Genomic DNA, 19,059 nt, shown 5'->3' with positions numbered 1-19,059 from the left:
TATAATACACCAGAATCCGAACCCCTCGATATAAAAACCCTCCTTTGCTGGTTAAACCACCCCCTAAATATCCCGTTCGCTAATCCTTGGCGCCGGAAACAACAACAAAAAAACTCCAAAACAACAAATAAAAATAATAATAACGTCAACAAAAGAGTCAACCGCTGAAGAGGGAAGTGCTACCAGTCCAATCTCTCGCACCCCCATTATCTTCCTCAATCAAGACCCCTTAATCTCTCCCTCATCCTCATCATCCTGCAACTTAATCTTCTTCGCCTCCCTCTCCGCAGCATCCACCGCATCCTCCAACTCGGCACTCTTCCTCTTGATCGCCGCCAGCATCGGCCCAGGGGACACCAACCCCCCACCACCACCATCCCCATTCTCATGAACCCCCAACTCATTCGCCGCAGCCTTCAACGCCGCATCCGAATCCCCATTCTCCACACTCGCCTTAACAGCCGCCGCCCTCCTCTCCTCGGCCGACGACGACCCCTCCCTCTTCACCCCCCCCTCCTCCTCCTTGACAACCCCGTTCCCATTGACCCTCCCCCGCCCCGGACTCTGCGTCCCAGCCCTATCTGTCCCCACCGGCGTCGGCGTCCCAGTCCCCGGACTACCAACCTCCATCACCCCCCCAAGCCCCAAAGCCACATCCCCCCTCCTCCTCGTGCTCTCCAGCCTAAACTCCGGACTGGGAGGACGCTTCTCCTGCTTCCGCAGCGGGTTCTCCCTATAAAACTCACACATCAAATTCACCCCCAACGCCGCCATATCCTCCGTCCCCCCCAAGTACACCCACCAGCTCTGGCCCCTCACATCCTCAATCTGCACCTTGTTCACCGTCGCCGAGAAGAAAATCGCCGAGATGGCCACCTCCCTTGTGCTCAACACCAACGGCAGCACCGTCAGACACGCGTCGTTGCAAAAAGCCCAGACCCCATCCCGCAGCTTGTGGTTTTTGATCAGATCCAGCTCCGCCAGCAGGTCAAAAATCTCGCCGTAGGGGTTATTAATCATGAGATCGAAGGTAAGCGTCTCGAGCATGATCTCCTCAAACGCAAGGATCGAATCCCGCCACCGCCAGTACTCCTTCGATTGCTCATCAATAATCAGCTTGGTGTTCTTCTGAGCCACCTTGGCGACAGCAATGATCAAGTCCTTCGTCTTGCGGCAGTTTTCCTCCGTCTTATTCGCCAAAAACAACGACGTGGCGGCGATATTCTAAATCATTTTTCCTTGTGGTTAGTTCGGTTTCATCCAACTCTCCCAGGAATATAGAAACCCTCCTTACATAGTGATGTATGCCCCCATTCTGCTCAACCATGCTATACCGCATATAAAACCGATGAAAAAACACCGCCGCCACCCAAATCGTAATCTGCGGCAGCTCCAGCAACATGCCCGCCTGGTAAATAAAATTCACCCCCTTCGCCCTCCTCAACCTCTCCTCCCCAATCGGCAGCCCGTCCATGATGCTTGGCGTGCTCTTCACCTCGTCCAGCGTGAACAGCCACTGCTCCCTCCTCTGCTGCTGCGACCTCTGCGGGCTAGACATGGCAGGCGAGGGGGCGCTCCGCAGCGGTCGCGGCGGCGGCGATGTCCTGGAGGAATAAACCGGGGGCGACGGTACAGCAGGCGGCACTCCTCCTCCTCCCTCGCGCCTTCTCCCAGTAGTAGCAGGCGATGACGACTGCGAAGTGTTGTTGTACTCTGCGATAAACGGCGGTTTTGGCGGGTGAGCGGGTGCTTCTCTTGGTGGTCGGTATCGGTCAAAGTTGTTGGAAGAAGACATTTCCTTGCCTCTTAGTGTCGTGTCGTGTCGTGTCGTGTCTTGTCGTGTCGAGTCGTGTGTGTCGTCTCGAAAAGATCAAGAGACAAAAGCAACTACTCACTGGCTCGAGCGGCGGCGGCGACTTGCTTCCTTCGGTGGAGAATCGAATCGATCTCTCTCTCCCCCTTGCTCAAGTGTGGGACTCGATCTCGTTCATTGAGCAATCGTCGTCGTCGTCGTCGTTGTCGTCGTCGTTGCCGTCGTTGTCGTCGTCGTCGGAATCGATCAAGGCGAGCTGGATCACTGCTAGAAAAGTCGAGCAACGCGATGAAGAGTTGTAGGCTGTTAAGCTTGAACGTTGGAAAAGCTGAAAGCAAACAATCACCCCAAGATTCAAGATCCCCCAAGACTTTATCGGCCTTTATCGGCAAACCACTTAAAATATGGCCCGTGCGTCGGTCCCAGCAACCTGTGACGCCAGCGCAGCTCGCGCATCTCGCCGCATCTGGGCCAAGTCCAACACAGGTAGGTACAAAAGTACTTCTTCAGAGGATGAAAATGGGACCAGACCAGTCTTTGTATTCGGGTATCAATTCACAGCTAGCTACTATACATTTAACATCCCCCTTAATTCCGGCCCGGTTCCTCCCTACCTGACTTGCAAGGAAGTGATCCCTAAAAGTCACCATACAGACCCGTTGCATCATTACGACCCCATAACTTGACAGTCCGATCATGTCCACCGCTGATGATCCACTTGCCGTCCCGGCTTACATCGACACTCGCTACTGGGCCAGTATGGCCGCTCAGCGACTGAGCAAGAGCCCAATCATCAGCCGAGAAAATGTTGACCTTGTGGTCAAACCCAGACGACACCAAAAACGTCCCAGACTTCTTTGGCAACTGGTTTCCCTTGTCGTCCTCGCCTGGTGGCTTCCCGTCAACGGGCTCATCCATCCCCTTGAACCATCTGACATCTGATACCGCGCTTGTGTGCGCACCAATTCCGCCTGTCCTCTGCACTTTTCTCACGTCCCAGCATTTGATCCATCCATCTGCCGAGGCCGTGAGGACCCGGTGCCCGTCCGGACTCCAGTCCAGCCCGTAGATCGGCTTGATGTGGCCATCCAGATGCCCGTCGAGAATCATGACTGTCCTTCCCGACCGCAAATCCCAGATTCTTCCAATACTGTCCAGACCTGCACTGGCCAGCAAGGACCCGTCGGTGTTGAAGCTTACGGCGTACACTCCCCGCGAGTGTCCCTCTTGAAGAAGCAGTTCGGTTGTAGTTTCGATATCCCACAGCCTCCACGACGTGTCCTCAGACGCAGATGCGAGGTATTTTCCAGAAGGGTGAAACTCGACACGGCATACTCTTTGCGAGTGCCCAGAGAGCGTCGATAGCGGTGTATCTTGATTTAGCGACCAAAGATGAACCTGGCCCTCTGCACCACCCGAAGCAAGGTTGACCGTGTCCTCCGAGATGTTGGCCTCGGGAAGGGTGGCGCCAGGCCTCCAGGCCAAACCGCTGATCTTGTTGGTATGTCCTCGCAGCGTCTTGCGATGCTCCAAAGTCGGTATATCGATAAGCTTGACTTGACCGCCCCAATTTCCAGTCGCAATCATCTGTCCATCTGGCGAAAACCTCGTCATGCTCACATGACGATCTCCCGCAGTCTGACTGGCTTGCAATTCAAACGTCTGAAGCCGCTCCTTAATCTCCTTCCTGAACTTGACATGGGTACGGAGAGGAATCGTAGCCTCCTTCTTCTGAAACTCGACGCGCCGTTTCGCTCGGGGGATCGTATACTTGGCGATTTCTATTCGGGCATCGAGAAGCTCCTGTGTTCCCCGAGAGTAAAACTCTTCCTCTTGCTCTTCCGCTTCCTCGTCATTGCCAGCATCCTGCATCTCCACATCTGCGCTCTCCTGGCCTGTCGCCTGCTGCGCCTGCTCGGTAAGAAGCTCTCGTAACCTGTCGCGTCGGTCGACCGGTCCTTCGCCGAACAGCGTGATAGGCTCGCCTAGCTCTCGAAGTTTGGCGCGGACACGTCCATCGTCGGTTGGGACCGCGATAGTGGCGGCGAATCGCTTGCGCTCGAATTGTGAGATGATGGCTGATGCTCTCTCGGGCGCAATGCCTGTGCCGGCTCCGGGGATGTCATAGTCGCGGTCGATTGCTGGGACAAAGTCAGTACATGGGAGACAAAGTGTTTGGGGTGTTATCGGGGGCTACTCACGAATGGCATCTATGTCAATGCCTCCACTTCCTCGGTCCTGCAAACGACGATGCGGGTCAGTTCGAGTTCGGGCTGTAATGTTGAGCGGCTGCGATTCATGACAGATAGGGGTGTGGATGATAGACCTTACCTCAGTGTCAGCCTCCTCAACATACGCCCTACGTGATGGGTGCATCATGACTGCGGTGGGTATTGATTTTGTTTGTATTTTTGGCTGGTTCCTGGTCATGATACTTGAGAAATGCGGCTTGCACCCCCAAGTTTGAGCGTCTGAGCTCCGGCAGGCAACCTGCCATCGATTATGCAGGGAGTTTCTAACCCTAACCCTGGCCCAAAGCGACATCAGCTTTTAGCCTGCCTGGTTTTTGACTCTTAAAATTAAGGTTTTCCCCATCATCCTTTCACATTGCTACTCGGCACCTTTCTCCGAGAGGCGGAGGCATCGACACGATATCCTCTCCTGTGGCTTGCATGGCTTTGTTGTTGAACCGCCTCACGGGAGATCTTGAAGCCTTTGTGCTACGGGTACCGGTGCCTGACACCCGTCTGGCTTGTTCTCCTTCTTGTTAGGGCAGACAATGAAACGTGCCGGCGTGCGATTCAGGCATGAAAGACACTAAATCAGCCACGGGCATAACATGCTGATTTGGCATGACATCCCTCAGTTCCATTACGTACCGGTTTGCATCGGAACGGAGAGCCTGCTTTGCTTCCGTGGATTACATGGCCGTATTCGAGGTCGGGGAAGCTGGGCATGAATAGGTACCCCAGATGACCAAGGAATCTGGCGGCAGCGCCGACCCTTCAAGACGCAGAAAAACGGGGCGATCCGGGACTGAAAGGACGGCCCGGACCCAATGAGCGGGCTCTCCGGTGGGTGCTGAGACGAATTTTTTTTTCTCAGGCTCCCGCTGGTTGGGACTTTTTAGTGGGGGATCTGGGCGCCTGTAGGTAGTTGCAGCGGGCATGGCACCACTAGGCGGTGCCAGACAGCGCCGCATGTGAGACCGCCCGGCCGCAGGACTGGACCGTGAACCACACGTTTTCTTGAAATGTTCAAAAATCAAAGGTTCCCTCCTTCTCTCGCATTTTCCCACGCGAACAGCGACCTTCTCCAGGCTCTCACCACCCCGACTTCCCCGAACGACCGACCCGACCATCAATGCATATCCAAACGACCGCGCAAGACAATTCTTCTTCTTTCTTCAAGTACCAGATGCGTGCGACTCCAAGCCACAAGGGACTGAGCCGAGACACCGAAGTGCGCGCTGACGCTGGACGGCGTCGTGGAAAGCCTTGAACGGTTTACCTTTTTGCGATCTCCGGATTTTATGAGACTCGGATTCGCACGTTATCGGCTCAGGACCTTGGGGGAAAACCAGGTCATCTGATTTCGATACATTGACGAGACATTGACAATTGACATATTAGACGACAACACACGCCACGGCGACCACGACGACCATGATTGCAAAGGCGACGCCCGCGCTCAAGACGGTGCGCGGGTTCAACAACACCCCCGGGGCCTCTGGCGATGAGGACTCTGATCATTGCGGCTGCCCCGCGGCCCCAAAGACCCCTAGCAGGCGGGCCCAGAAGGCGACCCACCTGTTGGACGACGTCGTCAGTGCTAACTGCAGCCCTATGCTGAAGCCCGTTACCTCCCCTGGCATAAGCGGCATAGGAAAGTTGCGTATGCAAATCGAGAACTTCAGCCTCAACAGCAACGACACGACCGCCGCTTCTTCCCGTGCCAGCTCCTTGACCCGCAGCAGCGAACACCAGGCCTCCTCGCCGTTCTCCAGCGAGACTACGATCAGCAGCGGCCGCCGTGACAGCCGCCCCCTTTCCCGTGGAAGCACTTTGAAGAGCCGCACCAGCAGTAGCGATGAGACGGCTTCGGTGGGATCTACCAGTTACGAGATCAACCTCGAGCACGACTTTGTCAGCGATGTCCCCAATGCTGCTAGCGAGGCTGTGCCTCCCCGTCCTAAGATGACGGCGGACGACTTTGAACCTCTCAAGTGTCTCGGGAAGGGAACCTATGGAACCGTCTTGCTCGTCAAGGAGAAGGCCACAGGCCGCCTTTTCGCGCAGAAGCAGTTCAAAAAGGCCTCTCTCGTCGTGCACAAGAAGCTGGTGGAGCAAACCAAGACGGAGCGCCAGATCCTCGAGAGCGTCAACCGTCACCCTTTTGTTGTCAAGCTGTACTACGCCTTCCAGGACCAGGAGAAACTGTACCTCATCCTCGAGTACGGCCAGGGTGGCGAGCTGTTCACTCATCTCAGTACGGAAAGGATGTTTAGCGAAGAGACTGCCGCCTTTTACATGGCCGAGATGGTTCTCGCCTTGTCTCATCTCCACCAGAACCTGGGCGTGGTTTACCGCGATCTCAAGCCGGAGAACTGCCTCCTCGACTCTCAGGGCCACCTTTTGCTGACCGACTTTGGCCTTTCCAAAGTGGCAGTCGACTCGGACACGTGTAACTCGATCCTGGGAACGGTCGAGTACATGGCTCCCGAGGTGATTCAAGGCAAGAAGTACGGCAAGGCGGTTGACTGGTGGTCTTTGGGCGCGCTTGGTTTCGATCTCATGACTGGGAACCCCCCCTTTCGCGGACCAAACAACAAGAAGATTCAGGACAACATCATCAAGCAGAAGTTAGTGCTGCCTTACTTTTTGGGTCCAGACGCGAAGGATCTCCTTACCAGATTGCTGCGCAAGGATCCCGCCAAGCGCCTGGGGAGCAACATGCCGAAGGATCTGGAGACGATCAAGAAGCACAGGTTCTTCCGCAAGATCAACTGGAAGGCGCTGCAGGCGAGGGAGGTGGAGCCGCCGATTCAGCCGTATATTTCTGACCCGGAGCTGGCGGAGAATTTCTCGGCCGAGTTTACCGAGTTGAGCTTGAGTCCGGTTGTGTCGAGGTTTGATCAGGCGGGGAGTTGGGGCGGGAGGGAGATGGGGAGTGTGCCGGGAGTGGGCAGGAGGGAGGCTGGTGATAGGGATGATCCTTTTGGGGGTTTTAGTTTTGTGGCTTCGAGCAGCTTGTTGGAGAGTCATGGGTTTGGGGGGATGCAGAGAGTTTAGAAGGATGAGGTGTGTGTATGGGAAGGGGGAGAGTAGGGAGAGAGACGTTTTTGAATTGGGTGAAACAAAATGAAGAGACCTTTGGCGGGACAAGACACGGAAGAACTCTTTTTTATTGATTTTATTTTTATTTCGGGCAGTTGGGCGAGGCGTTTTTGGTTGTGAAAAAAAAAAAGAAAAAAAAAAAGAAAGAAAAAACAGAAGCAAGCGAGCGAGGGGCAATTGGGGACACATCATTCTTCTATCTTTTACAGAGAAAGAAGTTAGAGCATGGCCAACCAAGCAGAGAGCAAGCTAGACCGACTAGAGATTACGGTATTTCTATTATAGAGAGAGAGAGAGAGAGAGAGAGAGAGAGAGAGAGATAGAGAGAAGAGTGAGGTGGGGTTTGTCAATGAGAAGTTTGCTCTTTTTTCTTTTTTCTTTTTTCTTTTTTCTTTTTCTGTTTGGGTTTGTCCTGTCCAAAACTGTCTTGCTATGCTTGTTTTGGTGACCGAACTGCCGTATCTCGATGTCAGGCGTCATCGGCGGCCTCACTTTTGTTTACTCATGATATTCTAATCACAACTTCTAACAAGGGATCGACCATCACTCTTCCTGGACTGGATTGGAAAGCGTTATGTGATGTGGCTGCTGTACATGAGCAAGTTTGATGACGCGTAATTCTCACACTTGGCAAAGGGTGTAAGAAGAGGCTTGTACAAGTGCGGATGGGATGGGATGGGACGGAACGGCAGAGAGAGCGTATATCTGCCCCCTTTTATACCGAACTATTTGCTGGCCAAGGGATCCCGAACCCCTGGGGAGGGGGGTTACTTTGCGTAATCTGAGACGAACAGGTTGGTGAAGGAATGGAAACGAGATGGTGGGGGAGGGGCAAGCCAGCCACCCAGCCGCAAGCAGCGGGAACTAGTAGGATCTACAGTCTTGTCCTTTACCTTTCGAGAAAGGCCCAGACTGGGACAAATGCGACTATCTACTTGGTCCTCACCATGTCAGACCTAACTAGGCTGGCCGTGACCGGGGATCACTGCCCCTCTGACTGTCGTGCACCGTTCAACAACCAGCCTGTCGTCATCCCGTCTTCCCTCATCCCAACGTTCGCAATGTTGGCCCTGAATAAATACATACCATAGACACAATCTTGATCGACAAAGTGCTGTTACACCGCAGTGCATTTGGCACACTAACGCTCGTCTGAAGTGTAGTTGAAGAACCAAGCGCAGCCCAAAAGCTCGGCAGTTTATTATTCGCCTAGCCCAGCAGGGCAGGCCCTAGACTGAGTTTGGTTGGTTGGTTGGTGTTAGGTATTATTGTAAGTCGTTCCTGGAACGGGCCGGGGGAGGATCTCACCACCACCGCATCTGGGGGTTAGCCGTTCGTTGCCCTTTTTCTGGGCGAGGGACGTCATTACCCTTCCCTCTCGCTGTTCGTTTCACGGTGATGGTGCGTGCCGTGTGCCGTGAGGGAGGAAGAAAACAAGAAGGTAGGTGTTGTTGCTCTTCGGGTCCGAGTATGACGGATGTCGGTGTTGGTGTCCGGGGGGAAAGGGATGGGCAAACGTGGACGGTTGGCCGAGCGTTGCATGTCCGTCAGCCCGTTTCTTTTTTTTTGAGACATACGTATGTCTCCTATCACACAAGGATCGCACTTGGTGTCTGAGAAATGGACTGGCGTGGATTGGTTAGGCAAATGGGAGCGGCTGAGAAAAGACCGGACTGGATAGGTACTGCCGCGCCGCTTTGCATATTGAGGAGGTCTGATCTGACTGACAACCAAGAGGACGAACATGGCAAGCGCCGAGGTGGAGGATGGACGGAGAGAGGGGGCTTTCATCCCATCCATCCATCCATCCCATCAGCAACCGCATGCATCGCCCCGGGTTCGTGGGAGGAAGGAGGGGTTTGCATCAAGGAGTTACAAAATAGGAATACTATGAAAACCGTCCCTGCCCATCACAGAGCTGAAACCTCCCCTATAACTTCAGGCGGCCTGTCATTCTTCTTTTTCTTCTTCTTCTTCTTCTTTCCGGCCGGAATATTTTCCTGACCTTATTCCAGCCCTATCGTCATCCCCTTCCCGTTCTCGTTCCTGCATCAGCAACACATTTTCGGGGTTTGTTTGTGAGAGAGTCGGTTACTAAGTTTAAACGGCCCCTTCTTCAAAACACAACCCAGCAAGCGCTTTGTTATGTGTGTATCTCCCCCCCCCAAGCAACCACGCCTCCTTCTACAAAAATAAGTCAAGAAAGAAGCACCAAAGAGTTTGCCGCCGCCGCCCGCCAGCCCGCGCGTTACACCAGTTCGTTAAGCTGCCAGCCCGTCGTTGCAGAAACCGTCACTGGTGCGAGTGTGGATTGTCCCCGACCTAAACTAAAACACCAAAACCGTTCTTCATATATCTAGCGGATAGGAACTGGTCTTGAGAACGTTTTTTTCAGTCTCTTTCTTGGTTTGATACCGTATACAACCAACCAACACCTTTGTGTACTTTTCCTCGGGCAACTTATTTTGGTTCGCCCGTTTTTTTTTTTTTTTTTTTTTGGAATTATTGGTCCCTTGTGTGTTGGTTTCTTTTGACGTTGTTGCTTGTTCTTCTTGGTAGTGTATTTTCCCTCCCGGTACGCATTATTTGACACAATGAAGAGAGTTGGGGGCAAGTCGTTGGTGGCCTCGGCGTTGCTGGGTATGTCTCTTTCACAGCACCAAGCCCACATTGCATGATACTGACAACCATCATAGGTGCCAGCCTGGTACAAGCCGACCCTCAGAGCATTTGTGCCACCGAAAACATCTGCTACAGCATCGCCGTTCCCACCTCCTCGGCAAGCTCAAATTCGGGCAACATCTACTTCCAGTTGAAGGCACCAACGTCGTACTCATGGGTGGCTCTGGGCACCGGCTCGCAGATGGCTGGCGCCAGCATCTTTGTCATGTACCAGGACGGCAACGGCAACGTGACGATTTCGCCACGCCTGGGAACTGCCCACAGCCAGCCCCAGTGGGACCAGAGCAGCACAGCAGCGCAACTGGTATGATTTTGCTTCTCCCAGATCGTTTTGTAGGAGTTTGACCCTTGCTGACATACCTGCAGACGTTGCTCGCTGGAAGCGGTGTTGCTGGTGGAATCATGACGGCGAATGTTGCGTGTGCGAACTGCGAGTCCTGGAATGGGGGTGACATGTCTCTTCAGGGGACCAGCGTGCCTTGGATCGCAGCCTGGAGATCGGGATCTTCGTTGGCGACGACAAATAAGGGCGCCACCATCTCTCAGCACGGAGGTAGCGACCATACCGGGTTCAATATCGATTTGACTACGGCAACCATCAGCTCCGATAGTAATCCTTTCCTTACCTCCCGCGACACTGGTGGTGGCGGTGGTTCCGGTTCCGGTTCCGGTTCACCCGCAGGAGGCAATGGGATAACGCTGGCTAGAGGAAACCCCAATGCCGCCGCGATTCTCGCAGCTCACGGTGTTATCGGGGCTTTGGTTATGGCGGTGCTTTATCCTTTGGGCTCCCTTCTTATGCCGCTTCTTGGGAGATGGTATGTCCATGGAGCGTGGCAGGTGATCACTTTTGCTCTGATGTGGGCGGCTTTCGGTCTCGGTGTTCAGAGCGCCAAAGACCGGAATATGGTGAGTGTTTTTTTCTTCTTCATGAGACCCCTGCCAGAATTTGACTGACAGCCATTGCAGCTCTTCACACAAACGCACACGATTCTCGGTACCGTGGTTGTTGCCTTTTTTGGGATACAGCCTGCGCTCGGCTACATTCATCATCGTCAGTATGTTCAGACGCAGAGCCGCGGTGCCGTCAGTTACGTACACATCTGGCTCGGCCGGATCCTGATGCTGCTGGGCATCATCAACGGTGGGTTGGGCCTCCGGCTTGTCGGAGAGCGGCAAGAGCTCGTGATCGCCTACGGCGTGGTTGCCGGCGTTATATTCCTATGTTATGTTCTTGCCAAGGTGTTTACGGTTATTGGGGCTCAGAAGGCACAGGGGAGGAGCTATAAGGAAGATCGAGTCCCTGGCAACATGAGGAGGCCGTACCAAGAGTCGAGGCGGCATGGTGGGAGGTATGCTTAGAGGGTGGGTTTGAGATGGGGGGTATTGGGATTAGATTTATGACATCGGGTGCTCACAGATACATCCGGGGTTGGCATATGCGCGGGGTTTTTATCTATTTATTTTGGCTCGAGTTGGGCGTGAGTTGTTGAATTGGTACCGAGTTTTGACTTAGATTGTTGTCTTTGTGCTAGTCAGTGTGAGAGTTGAGGCTGAGCTATGATGCAGTGATTAATTCATTTCGAGGCATCGATGATGAATGATAAAGGCTCGAGTCTCGTCGACGGCGTTCCTGAATTTCTTGAATGAATGAGTTCGGATGAAGTGAGTAAATGACAAGTGGTGATAGCTGGGGCCATCACGTGACGCGGCTACCGATGATTCCCGGCAACTTTTGGGTGGGGGAGCACCTCCCTCTGCACGACGTTGAGCCGGGGGCTTTTTCTTGAAAACCTCTCAGCCAAGGAACCTCCACCACCGCAGCAGCCGACCAACACCCTTTCCACATCCCCGCGACTCCTCCGACGACACCTCGAGCGTTTAGGCCTTGTTGTTTTCTTCTTTTTCCTCCCCCGAAAACACAACAACTACCACAACCCTTTCCAAAATGTTCTCCCGGGCTTCGGTATGTGCTACCCATCCATCTTTCAATTGTTTCAATTGATTTAAATGCAAGGTTGTTGGTGTTGGTGTTGGTGTGAACTTGGAAATTGACTCGTTTTGTCAGACCAAGGCCGTCTCGGCTGTGTCCAGACTTGCTGCTGGCCGGACTGCTGTTGCTGTGCAGGCTAGGACTTTTATTGCTCCTACTGTTGCGAGGAGAGGTATGTGGATTTCTGTTGACTAAGGGGAGGAGGGAGGGGGATCGAGGGGCGATACGGAACCACGATGAATACCGACACCGAGATGTCGAACTGGAAGGAGATGGGGTGGATAGGGGGGGAAACAAAAAAAGGGGGGTTGGGAAAAGGATATGAAAAGAGGAGAGATATTGGGGAGAATGGGGGAATGACGTGGATGGAAGCTTGAGGGGAGCTATAGTGGAGGACAGGGAGGGAAGCTCGACATGATACAACACCACCACCAACCACACACTTCAACCAACGATACCCCCCTGACGACGACCGAACCCCGATATCATAATACTGGTCAACCATTTTCACGTTGAGGAATAATAATACTGACAGATTATCTCTGTTTTACAGCCGACTTCGTCCAGGAGCTCTACCTCAAGGAGCTCAAGGCCTACAAGCCCACCCCCGTCAAGGACTCGGACGCCGTCGGCCAGGTCGCCACCTTCAACCTCCCCAAGACGCCCAAGTCGCCCGAGGAGGCCGACCTCGCCTCCAGCCTCAAGGAGTACGAGAACATGGCTGTCGAGGTCGAGGGCTCCGAGGTTGATGCCAGCGGTGCTCAGACCACGGCTGTTGTGGAGGACTGGCTTGTTGAGGAGGAGGAGGATGATGGTGCTCACCACTAGATTCCCTTTTATCCTCGACAGCGCTGAATAAACATACGCTTTCACCTTGGACCGGAGGGGGAGGACTTTCGGACGAATGGAAGGAGGTAGATGGGGAATTATACATTGTTGGAACTTGGCGGTTAGGTCACGCTGGACTTCCAAGATGGCAAAAAAATGAAGGTGTGTGTTTGCGTTGATGGTGGGTGGGGGAGGATGATTGATTTCGGACAGATGGGCCGTAGTCAATGTGTACATTGATTTTTTTCTCCTTTTTTGGGTTTTTTTTATGATGGCTCGCTTGCAGCGGTATTGAACAATCTCCCTGCTGGTTTAAAACGGTGATTCTTGACTGCGAGGGTGAACCAACCACCTACTACAAGCTCTGCCAGAGCTGAAGGGACAATGTCACAGCTCCTAGCTCAGCTTCTTTGATCTCGCCCGGACCCGGAGGTGGAGGGGGGGCGGCTACCCCCTTTTAAGGCGGATACCAACTCCAAGAGAAAACAATTTCTCTGGGCAGCACATGAGGCTGTCTGGGGTAATCACCGACCTACCTATGTGACGTTAAAACTCCCATCAAGGCCATGGCTGAGAGGGGGAACGGATTGATCGCCATGGGTGATAAAAACTCTTGAATATCATCCACGTTATGAAGCGAAGACGTCGCCATTCAGCTCTACGTGGTTACTTCTTTTCACCACAGCATATAAACAGACCAATCCATATACGAGAATCAGTATTCCAGGCTTGTCCTCAACTTTCCTCCTCATTAAAACCATGATTATTTTTCAACCTTTCTTTCTGTGACCATAACACACCTTGCCATCACCGATTTTGTTTCTCAACTACAGCAGCAGCAACAACAACAACAACAACAACAACAACAACACCCCACAAAATACACATTCACAAAATATCACCATAGAGTATTTTCATTGAGCAAAGCACTCTTCAGAAACGTTGAACAACTTGTTGCTGCCCATTAGATTATTAATTTACCTACTCCCCTCCCCCAACCAACTTCCACACATACACACACACACACACACGCACACACACACACACTCGCACACACTCACACACACAAGAACACCTTGCCAGTTTGTTCTTATTATTGTTCTTATAGTGTGCTGATGCTCCCCATTTCATCATCAAAAAAGAACAAGAAAAAGAAAAAAACATCAAACACCTCAACACCTCACCCAACCAACCAACCAACCAACCAAAACACACACCACCGACCGAGCCCATGCACCCACCCTCATTAGAAACCGACCTTGAAATGCACAATGCTATGGTTATAAGTAAGTAGTGCGTAATAAGAGCCTCGTTGGGGTCATCAAACAAGTGTCTGTAAAAAAAGGTTTTTCTTTTCTTTTTGCTCGAGTGAGTTATGTGCCATTTTCTCTCCCCCCAGCCCACAAATGTAGTCAAAGAAGGTTAAAAAAAAAAGCTGAAAAGTAACAAGATTAATCGAGAGAGAAGAAACGGAGGATTGTCATAGGTAGAAAGAGAGACAGAGAGCCATGCAAAAGACTACATGTCGAAGTTTGATGCACCAAACATCTGCTCATCGTGAGTGTTGGTCCTGACGATTCCACTCATGCGATTTGAATTCCGGGGATCGACATCGCGCATGTCGTCCCAGTCATCATCCCTCCTCCGGTGGTGATCATCATCCATGTCCTCGTCCTCGTACTTGCTGTACCTGTTCCCCATGTGGTCGTCGAGCGCGCTCTCATCCACAAACGTGAATCCCTGGAAATTGGCCTGTACTGATGGTGAGAGGGGAGTCGATGTCGCGTATCCCTTGGCCAGGGCGGCCGCCCGCTCGTTGAGTGACCCGTTGGTGTTGAGAGCGTTGGTGAACTCGGGATCGAAGTAGGAGACATCGGTGTCGTTCTTGAGTTGCGGCTTAAATGGAGGGGTGATCAACTTCTTAGAAAGAGCATCCCAGTCAATGTCGGCAAAGAACGCGTGTCTCTTCAGCTCTTCGGCATCGTCAGTCGCACCGAGACGATGCTTCGGGTTGCGGTTCAGCAGCCCCTTGACAAAATTCCGGCCTTCCAACGACAAAGTATCCCGAGGGAATCGAACCTTGCCAAAAGCAATGTTCTTGTACATTTGTTGCGTCTCCTCGGCGTAGAATGGGCTCCACCCACAACACATTTCGAAAACCAGGACGCCCAAAGACCAGAAGTCAACCATCTTGGTGTAACCCGTCTCGTCCAAGAGCACTTCTGGGGCGAGATATTCCGTTGTGCCGCAGAATGTGTTGGTGGTGTCGTTCTTGGTGAGGTTGGCCTTGGAAAGACCGAAATCGCAGAGCGCAATGTGGCCGTTCGCATCCAGCAAAATGTTCTCGGGCTTCAAATCGCGATAAACAATGTCGTTCTTATGGAGATGTTGAATCGCGAGAATCAGCTCCGCAATGTAGAACTTGGCGCGCTTCTCCTCAAACTTGCCATCCTTTTGCAAATGCCAAAAGAGCTCTCCACCCGACATGTAATCCGTGACCAGGTAGAGATCAGAAGGAGTCTGGAAGGAGAACTTGAGGCCCACAATAAATGGGGAATCGGCCATCGCTGTCCGTACCAGAATGTTGCGCTCGCCAACAGTATGTGCCACCTCCTTCTTCTGCACAATCACCTTCTTCGACAAGACCTTCATGGCGTAAATGCGCTTAGTGTCCTTCTTGCGAACCTGATATACCTGACCGAACGTGCCCTTGCCAATAAGTCGCAAAATCTGAAAGTCTTCGGGTCCATAATGCTTCGGCTCCGCTCGCTGGTAAAACGCCTCGACGTAAATCTCGCCCGTCGGCGCATTTTCGGCCATTGTGTCGGCATGTCCTTTCAGTGGGAACCAACCACGGACCGGTCCCTCCCTCTCAGACGACTTGGCCTCGAAATCGACATGACCCAAGAACTCCTCCCCATTTTGTCCTTGCCCGTAAACCGAAATATCCACAAGCATGTCCGAGTCAATAACATCGCTGTTCTGCTGTCAGCATCGTCGCATTAGCCCGCGACATAGTTGTCACCTACAAGATGGCTTCCGCGTCCCACTTTGGGTTGGTCAAGGACCGCCGCGACCCAGAGGTGCGGTTGCGGAAAGTGTTGAAATCGGAAAGACTGGTGTTGCTGCTCTGTCTGCTTCGCATTGGAATCGCCATTGGCCTGCCAGAATCGCTCCCTGTGCGCTGAATCGGCACTCCGCCCATGGCCACAGCGGCAATGGCGGCATCGTCGTCCATCTCCGAAGGTCGAGGGCCGGCCGAGATGAGCTCGCTTCGCTGGAAAACAACAACGACATAAGGGTTTTGACATCGCTTTAGCCCTCTGGCTTCGGAAATCTTGACGGCCAATTTTCCTCTTGGGGCTGGTACTCGGGCGCCCTGAGGTGTTGGTGTGTTGGTCGCAGTCCGATCAATGCTCTCGCCGTTGTGCCTAGAGTTACTGTCATGCCCATCGCTGGAGCGCGAATGTTGGGTAGATGAGAGTGCACGAGTTGGGGTGTTGGCACCGCTCTTTTTTCCCGACACACTTGTTAGCTTCTTGAGATGCAACACAGAGGCAGACTCGTAAGAAATTCTGTCGTGAGATGTGGGACGACTTGGAGAGTTAGGGACAGTAGAGGCACGGCCAGCCGGGTTGGAAAGGTGAGGAGCCGTCACGACGGAGCCGTTCACCGTGGTCGTTGTCAGGGGCGCCAGCATCGACATCCTCCTTGCTTTGCCCTTGCCGGCGTCAGAGACGCTGGGACGGCGAAACAGAGGAGGCGTCCCGCTTCGGGACTTTACGCTACCCCGGTCTCCAGCATAGTTGCGCAACGATGAAGGCTGCGAGACTGGAGGGGTCGGGTAGGGATGCAACCGGCTGCCTTCCTGGGGCAACGACTCAGATGGAGGTCCCAGAATCTCGTGAGCCAGAAGAGGAGGACCCTCATCTGACGCATCGGTGCATGGTTCTGGCTCTGGCTCTGGCTCTGGCTCTGGCTCTGGCCCAGCGGGCGAGAGTGGGACCTCTGGCGGTGTATCGGGTTCCCGTGCCTCGTCGGTCTGGTGTTCGGAGGCCTTCCGAGTAGTCGCGGCTTGTCCACTCGTCCTGAAAGAACCAGAAAACAGTCGCGGAAAAGAGCTTGCACGAACCTGGTTGAAGTAGCTCATGATGCCCGGCAGCCGTCGATCTTGAAGGTCTGGCTGCGGAGTCGCAATGCCAGAGCGCGGCGATTCGTAACCAATCTGATCCGCCGCACCGTCCTCTTCCGCTGCCGCGACAGACCTGCTGCGCTGGTTAATACCTTCCATGTTGACGATGAGTTATTTTTTCCGAAGCACGGAGAAAGCAGGCAAACCAAGGCAGGGGTTGTTCGTTGACCGAGGAGAAAAAGGGGGGGGTAATAAGGCGGGGCACAAATTGACAGGAGACGATGACAGCCGTGGGGAAAGGGTGCTAGCTCATGGTGAATTTTGGGCGAATTGAGTTGGGGTAGATTCCAACAACAAGAACAGTTGAGCCGACGAAGTGGTTCTCGGGAGGGGAGAGGGGTGGGATATACTACATCTATGACGAGAAAGCTGTAGCCGGGGGACGGGGAGGGGAGGGGAGGGGGCAGCGGCCTGCTGGCTTTTAACGATCGCCCCAGAAATGGCCTCACCCAGTAGAAAGCAGGGCAGGACGGTTATGGGGCAGGTAGGAGCAGGTCGTCGGGCTGGCAGTGCTGTGCAGGAATTGCAGGAATCTGCAAAACCCGGGAGGCCGAGAGCGAACAGAACCCCTTCTGGCCGAGGATTTTCTTGCCTGTTGCGCTGCCGAACCCTTCATCAGGCAGACTGGATATGGAAGCACCCTTGATGCTTGCCATGTGGTTGTCGTGGGTGCAAAGGCCTGTGAGTGGGGGAATATCGAGCATTTTGCAGTGCCCATGGCCCAATTCCAAGCCCCAAGATCGGGTTGAACGGAGGTGTGAGGGGGGCCGCTGAGGGGGGTGTGCCGACTAAACAATCTAGGGCAGCCTGCCAGCAGCCAGCAGCTTCCAGGTTCGCTCACTCAGCGAGTCAGGCCGTTCTCGGCTTGATATGCCCGCACCCCCCCCCTCAGCCCATGCGAATGTCTTCGACTCCCGTCGCCGCCGGCACAATCCCGGTACGACAATGCGCTTTTTGCATGTGCACATCAGGTTGGTGAGGACGGCAGATACGACACCGATGGGTACATGGCCCTTGCCAGGTCAAGAAACATCCGGTAGGCGGAACCGAGTGAGGTGGTGCAATCATAGAGGGACGCCCCTCACTTGCAAGGGGAGCGGGAGCGGGAGTAGGAGCGCCGCATTGTGTGATGACAGATACCGTAATCCACAACTCGCCCAACTTTTGCACTTGCGATGACGGCACTAGCCGGACTGACTCAACTTTCCCGTAGGGCGGACGGCCAGCGAAGAGGAGGGAGATATGCGGAGTCTGCAACGTTTCGTAGTGTACGTATGAGCAGCCGTGGCGGGGTAGGAAAGGGGCTGTCTATCCATGTTTGGGCAAGGGAGTGGTCCCAAGCAACGTGCCGACAGGACGACAGCTGTCAGGCCCCTCTGTCTCCATCGCCACCTCGCTGCCGCTTGAGACCCAGCCACCAGAGGGGTTTGTCGGTTGATGAGACGGTGTGCTCCGGGCTCTGATGGATTGCAATGTCGATGCGGTGCGACTTCTTGGATGTTGTTGGGGCTCTGAGCGTCGTCGTGGCTAAAAGCAATGCCGGCCTTCTGGAAGGCCGAATAGAAGATGTGGGCAATATGGGGATAAAGTGAAGGTCGAAGCGACGGGACAGGGAAGATGCAACAACAACAGACGGGGTGCGAGCAGAAGATACTTACTTTGACATCATGGCTTGAGTTGCCCTCCGGAGCAGATCAAAACCCCCTCCCGAACCGCCGGTGGAGGGTGCGGCAGCAGTTTCGCCTGCGGGGCCCGACATTGTTTGCCTCAGTTGGTCTGCTCAGCAGAGGTCGATCGGGGAGAGACAGAGGAGACCGACTCGGACCGGGTTGTCGGCGCAGGTGGCCGTGGGGGATCTTGCGGGTATGGATGCGGCTGTTGTCGGTGTTGTCGGTGATGGGTGGGCGTGGTGAGGTGGTGAGGTGGTGAGGTGGTGGGGTGGTGAGGTGATGAGGTGGGTGAGGAAGAATGAAGACAAGAATGAGGCGGTATACTGAGAGAAGTGTCTGCTGAGCTGTGTGGTGTTGGAAGCGCCCAAGTGGCCGCGGGGTCCTGCGGCAAGGTCGGGAGGTCTGGGGTTGGGCAGTGGTGAATCCAGAGTTGGAAAAGCGCAAGATTCGCACACCGGAGCAATTCTTCAAGAAGTTAAAAAGTGAATGCGTTGAATGGCGGCTTCCACCGTGCAAAGCCTAGGCTGCGAATAGTGGGGCAATGG

General features: G+C 53.8%; 7 protein-coding genes across 7 annotated transcripts; 4 read left to right on the top strand and 3 right to left on the bottom strand.

Moving 5' to 3' along the window:
• Window positions 1-219: 219 nt before the first annotated feature.
• On the bottom strand, window positions 220-1,795 carry QC761_109130 (uncharacterized protein; the record flags this gene model as incomplete). The annotated part of the gene is made up of 2 exons (XM_062874201.1): window positions 220-1,224; window positions 1,295-1,795. 2 exons carry the CDS (start codon window positions 1,793-1,795, stop codon window positions 220-222), a joined length of 1,506 nt encoding a protein of 501 aa, XP_062737313.1.
• Window positions 1,796-2,347: 552 nt separating this feature from the next.
• On the bottom strand, window positions 2,348-4,300 carry QC761_109120 (uncharacterized protein). Its single transcript, XM_062874200.1, has 3 exons — window positions 4,145-4,300; window positions 4,015-4,051; window positions 2,348-3,954 (listed from the first exon to the last, which is right to left on the bottom strand). Exons 1-3 carry the CDS (start codon window positions 4,241-4,243, stop codon window positions 2,450-2,452), a joined length of 1,641 nt encoding a protein of 546 aa, XP_062737312.1. The 5' UTR covers window positions 4,244-4,300; the 3' UTR covers window positions 2,348-2,449.
• Window positions 4,301-5,176: 876 nt separating this feature from the next.
• On the top strand, window positions 5,177-5,314 carry QC761_109110 (uncharacterized protein; the record flags this gene model as incomplete). The annotated part of the gene is made up of 1 exon (XM_062874199.1): window positions 5,177-5,314. The coding sequence occupies one exon, from the start codon at window positions 5,177-5,179 to the stop codon at window positions 5,312-5,314; it is 138 nt and encodes a 45-aa protein (XP_062737311.1).
• A 164-nt stretch (window positions 5,315-5,478) lies between these two features.
• QC761_109100 (uncharacterized protein) lies at window positions 5,479-7,104 on the top strand (the record flags this gene model as incomplete). Its single annotated transcript, XM_062874198.1, has 1 exon — window positions 5,479-7,104. The coding sequence occupies one exon, from the start codon at window positions 5,479-5,481 to the stop codon at window positions 7,102-7,104; it is 1,626 nt and encodes a 541-aa protein (XP_062737310.1).
• A 1,937-nt stretch (window positions 7,105-9,041) lies between these two features.
• On the top strand, window positions 9,042-11,193 carry QC761_109090 (uncharacterized protein; the record flags this gene model as incomplete). The annotated part of the gene is made up of 4 exons (XM_062874197.1): window positions 9,042-9,789; window positions 9,846-10,135; window positions 10,198-10,740; window positions 10,801-11,193. Exons 1-4 carry the CDS (start codon window positions 9,744-9,746, stop codon window positions 11,191-11,193), a joined length of 1,272 nt encoding a protein of 423 aa, XP_062737309.1. The 5' UTR covers window positions 9,042-9,743.
• A 586-nt stretch (window positions 11,194-11,779) lies between these two features.
• On the top strand, window positions 11,780-12,970 carry ATP14 (ATP synthase F0 subcomplex subunit H atp14; the record flags this gene model as incomplete). Its single annotated transcript, XM_062874196.1, has 3 exons — window positions 11,780-11,797; window positions 11,900-11,996; window positions 12,378-12,970. The coding sequence occupies 3 exons, from the start codon at window positions 11,780-11,782 to the stop codon at window positions 12,650-12,652; spliced, it is 390 nt and encodes a 129-aa protein (XP_062737308.1). The 3' UTR covers window positions 12,653-12,970.
• A 1,200-nt stretch (window positions 12,971-14,170) lies between these two features.
• SCH9 (Serine/threonine-protein kinase) lies at window positions 14,171-16,943 on the bottom strand (the record flags this gene model as incomplete). The annotated part of the gene is made up of 3 exons (XM_062874195.1): window positions 14,171-15,629; window positions 15,682-16,163; window positions 16,785-16,943. 3 exons carry the CDS (start codon window positions 16,941-16,943, stop codon window positions 14,171-14,173), a joined length of 2,100 nt encoding a protein of 699 aa, XP_062737307.1.
• Between the last annotated feature and the right edge of the window lie 2,116 nt (window positions 16,944-19,059).

This window comes from Podospora bellae-mahoneyi (genome assembly GCF_035222275.1).
Source record: "Podospora bellae-mahoneyi strain CBS 112042 chromosome 1 map unlocalized CBS112042p_1, whole genome shotgun sequence".
NCBI lineage: Eukaryota > Fungi > Ascomycota > Sordariomycetes > Sordariales > Podosporaceae > Podospora > Podospora bellae-mahoneyi.
Note: the sequence above shows the minus strand (reverse complement) of the source record. Positions and strands in the feature narration are given on the sequence as shown.

Excerpts from the sequence above, each read along its gene's own strand:
- QC761_109120 (XM_062874200.1), bottom strand. The coding sequence starts at position 4,243 with ATGACCAGGAACCAGCCAAAAATACAAACAAAATCAATACCCACCGCA. Across the intron at positions 4,052-4,144 it reads TTGAGGAGGCTGACACTGAG|GACCGAGGAAGTGGAGGCAT; the intron begins GTAAGGTCTATC and ends CGTCGTTTGCAG. Across the intron at positions 3,955-4,014 it reads CATTGACATAGATGCCATTC|CAATCGACCGCGACTATGAC; the intron begins GTGAGTAGCCCC and ends ACTTTGTCCCAG.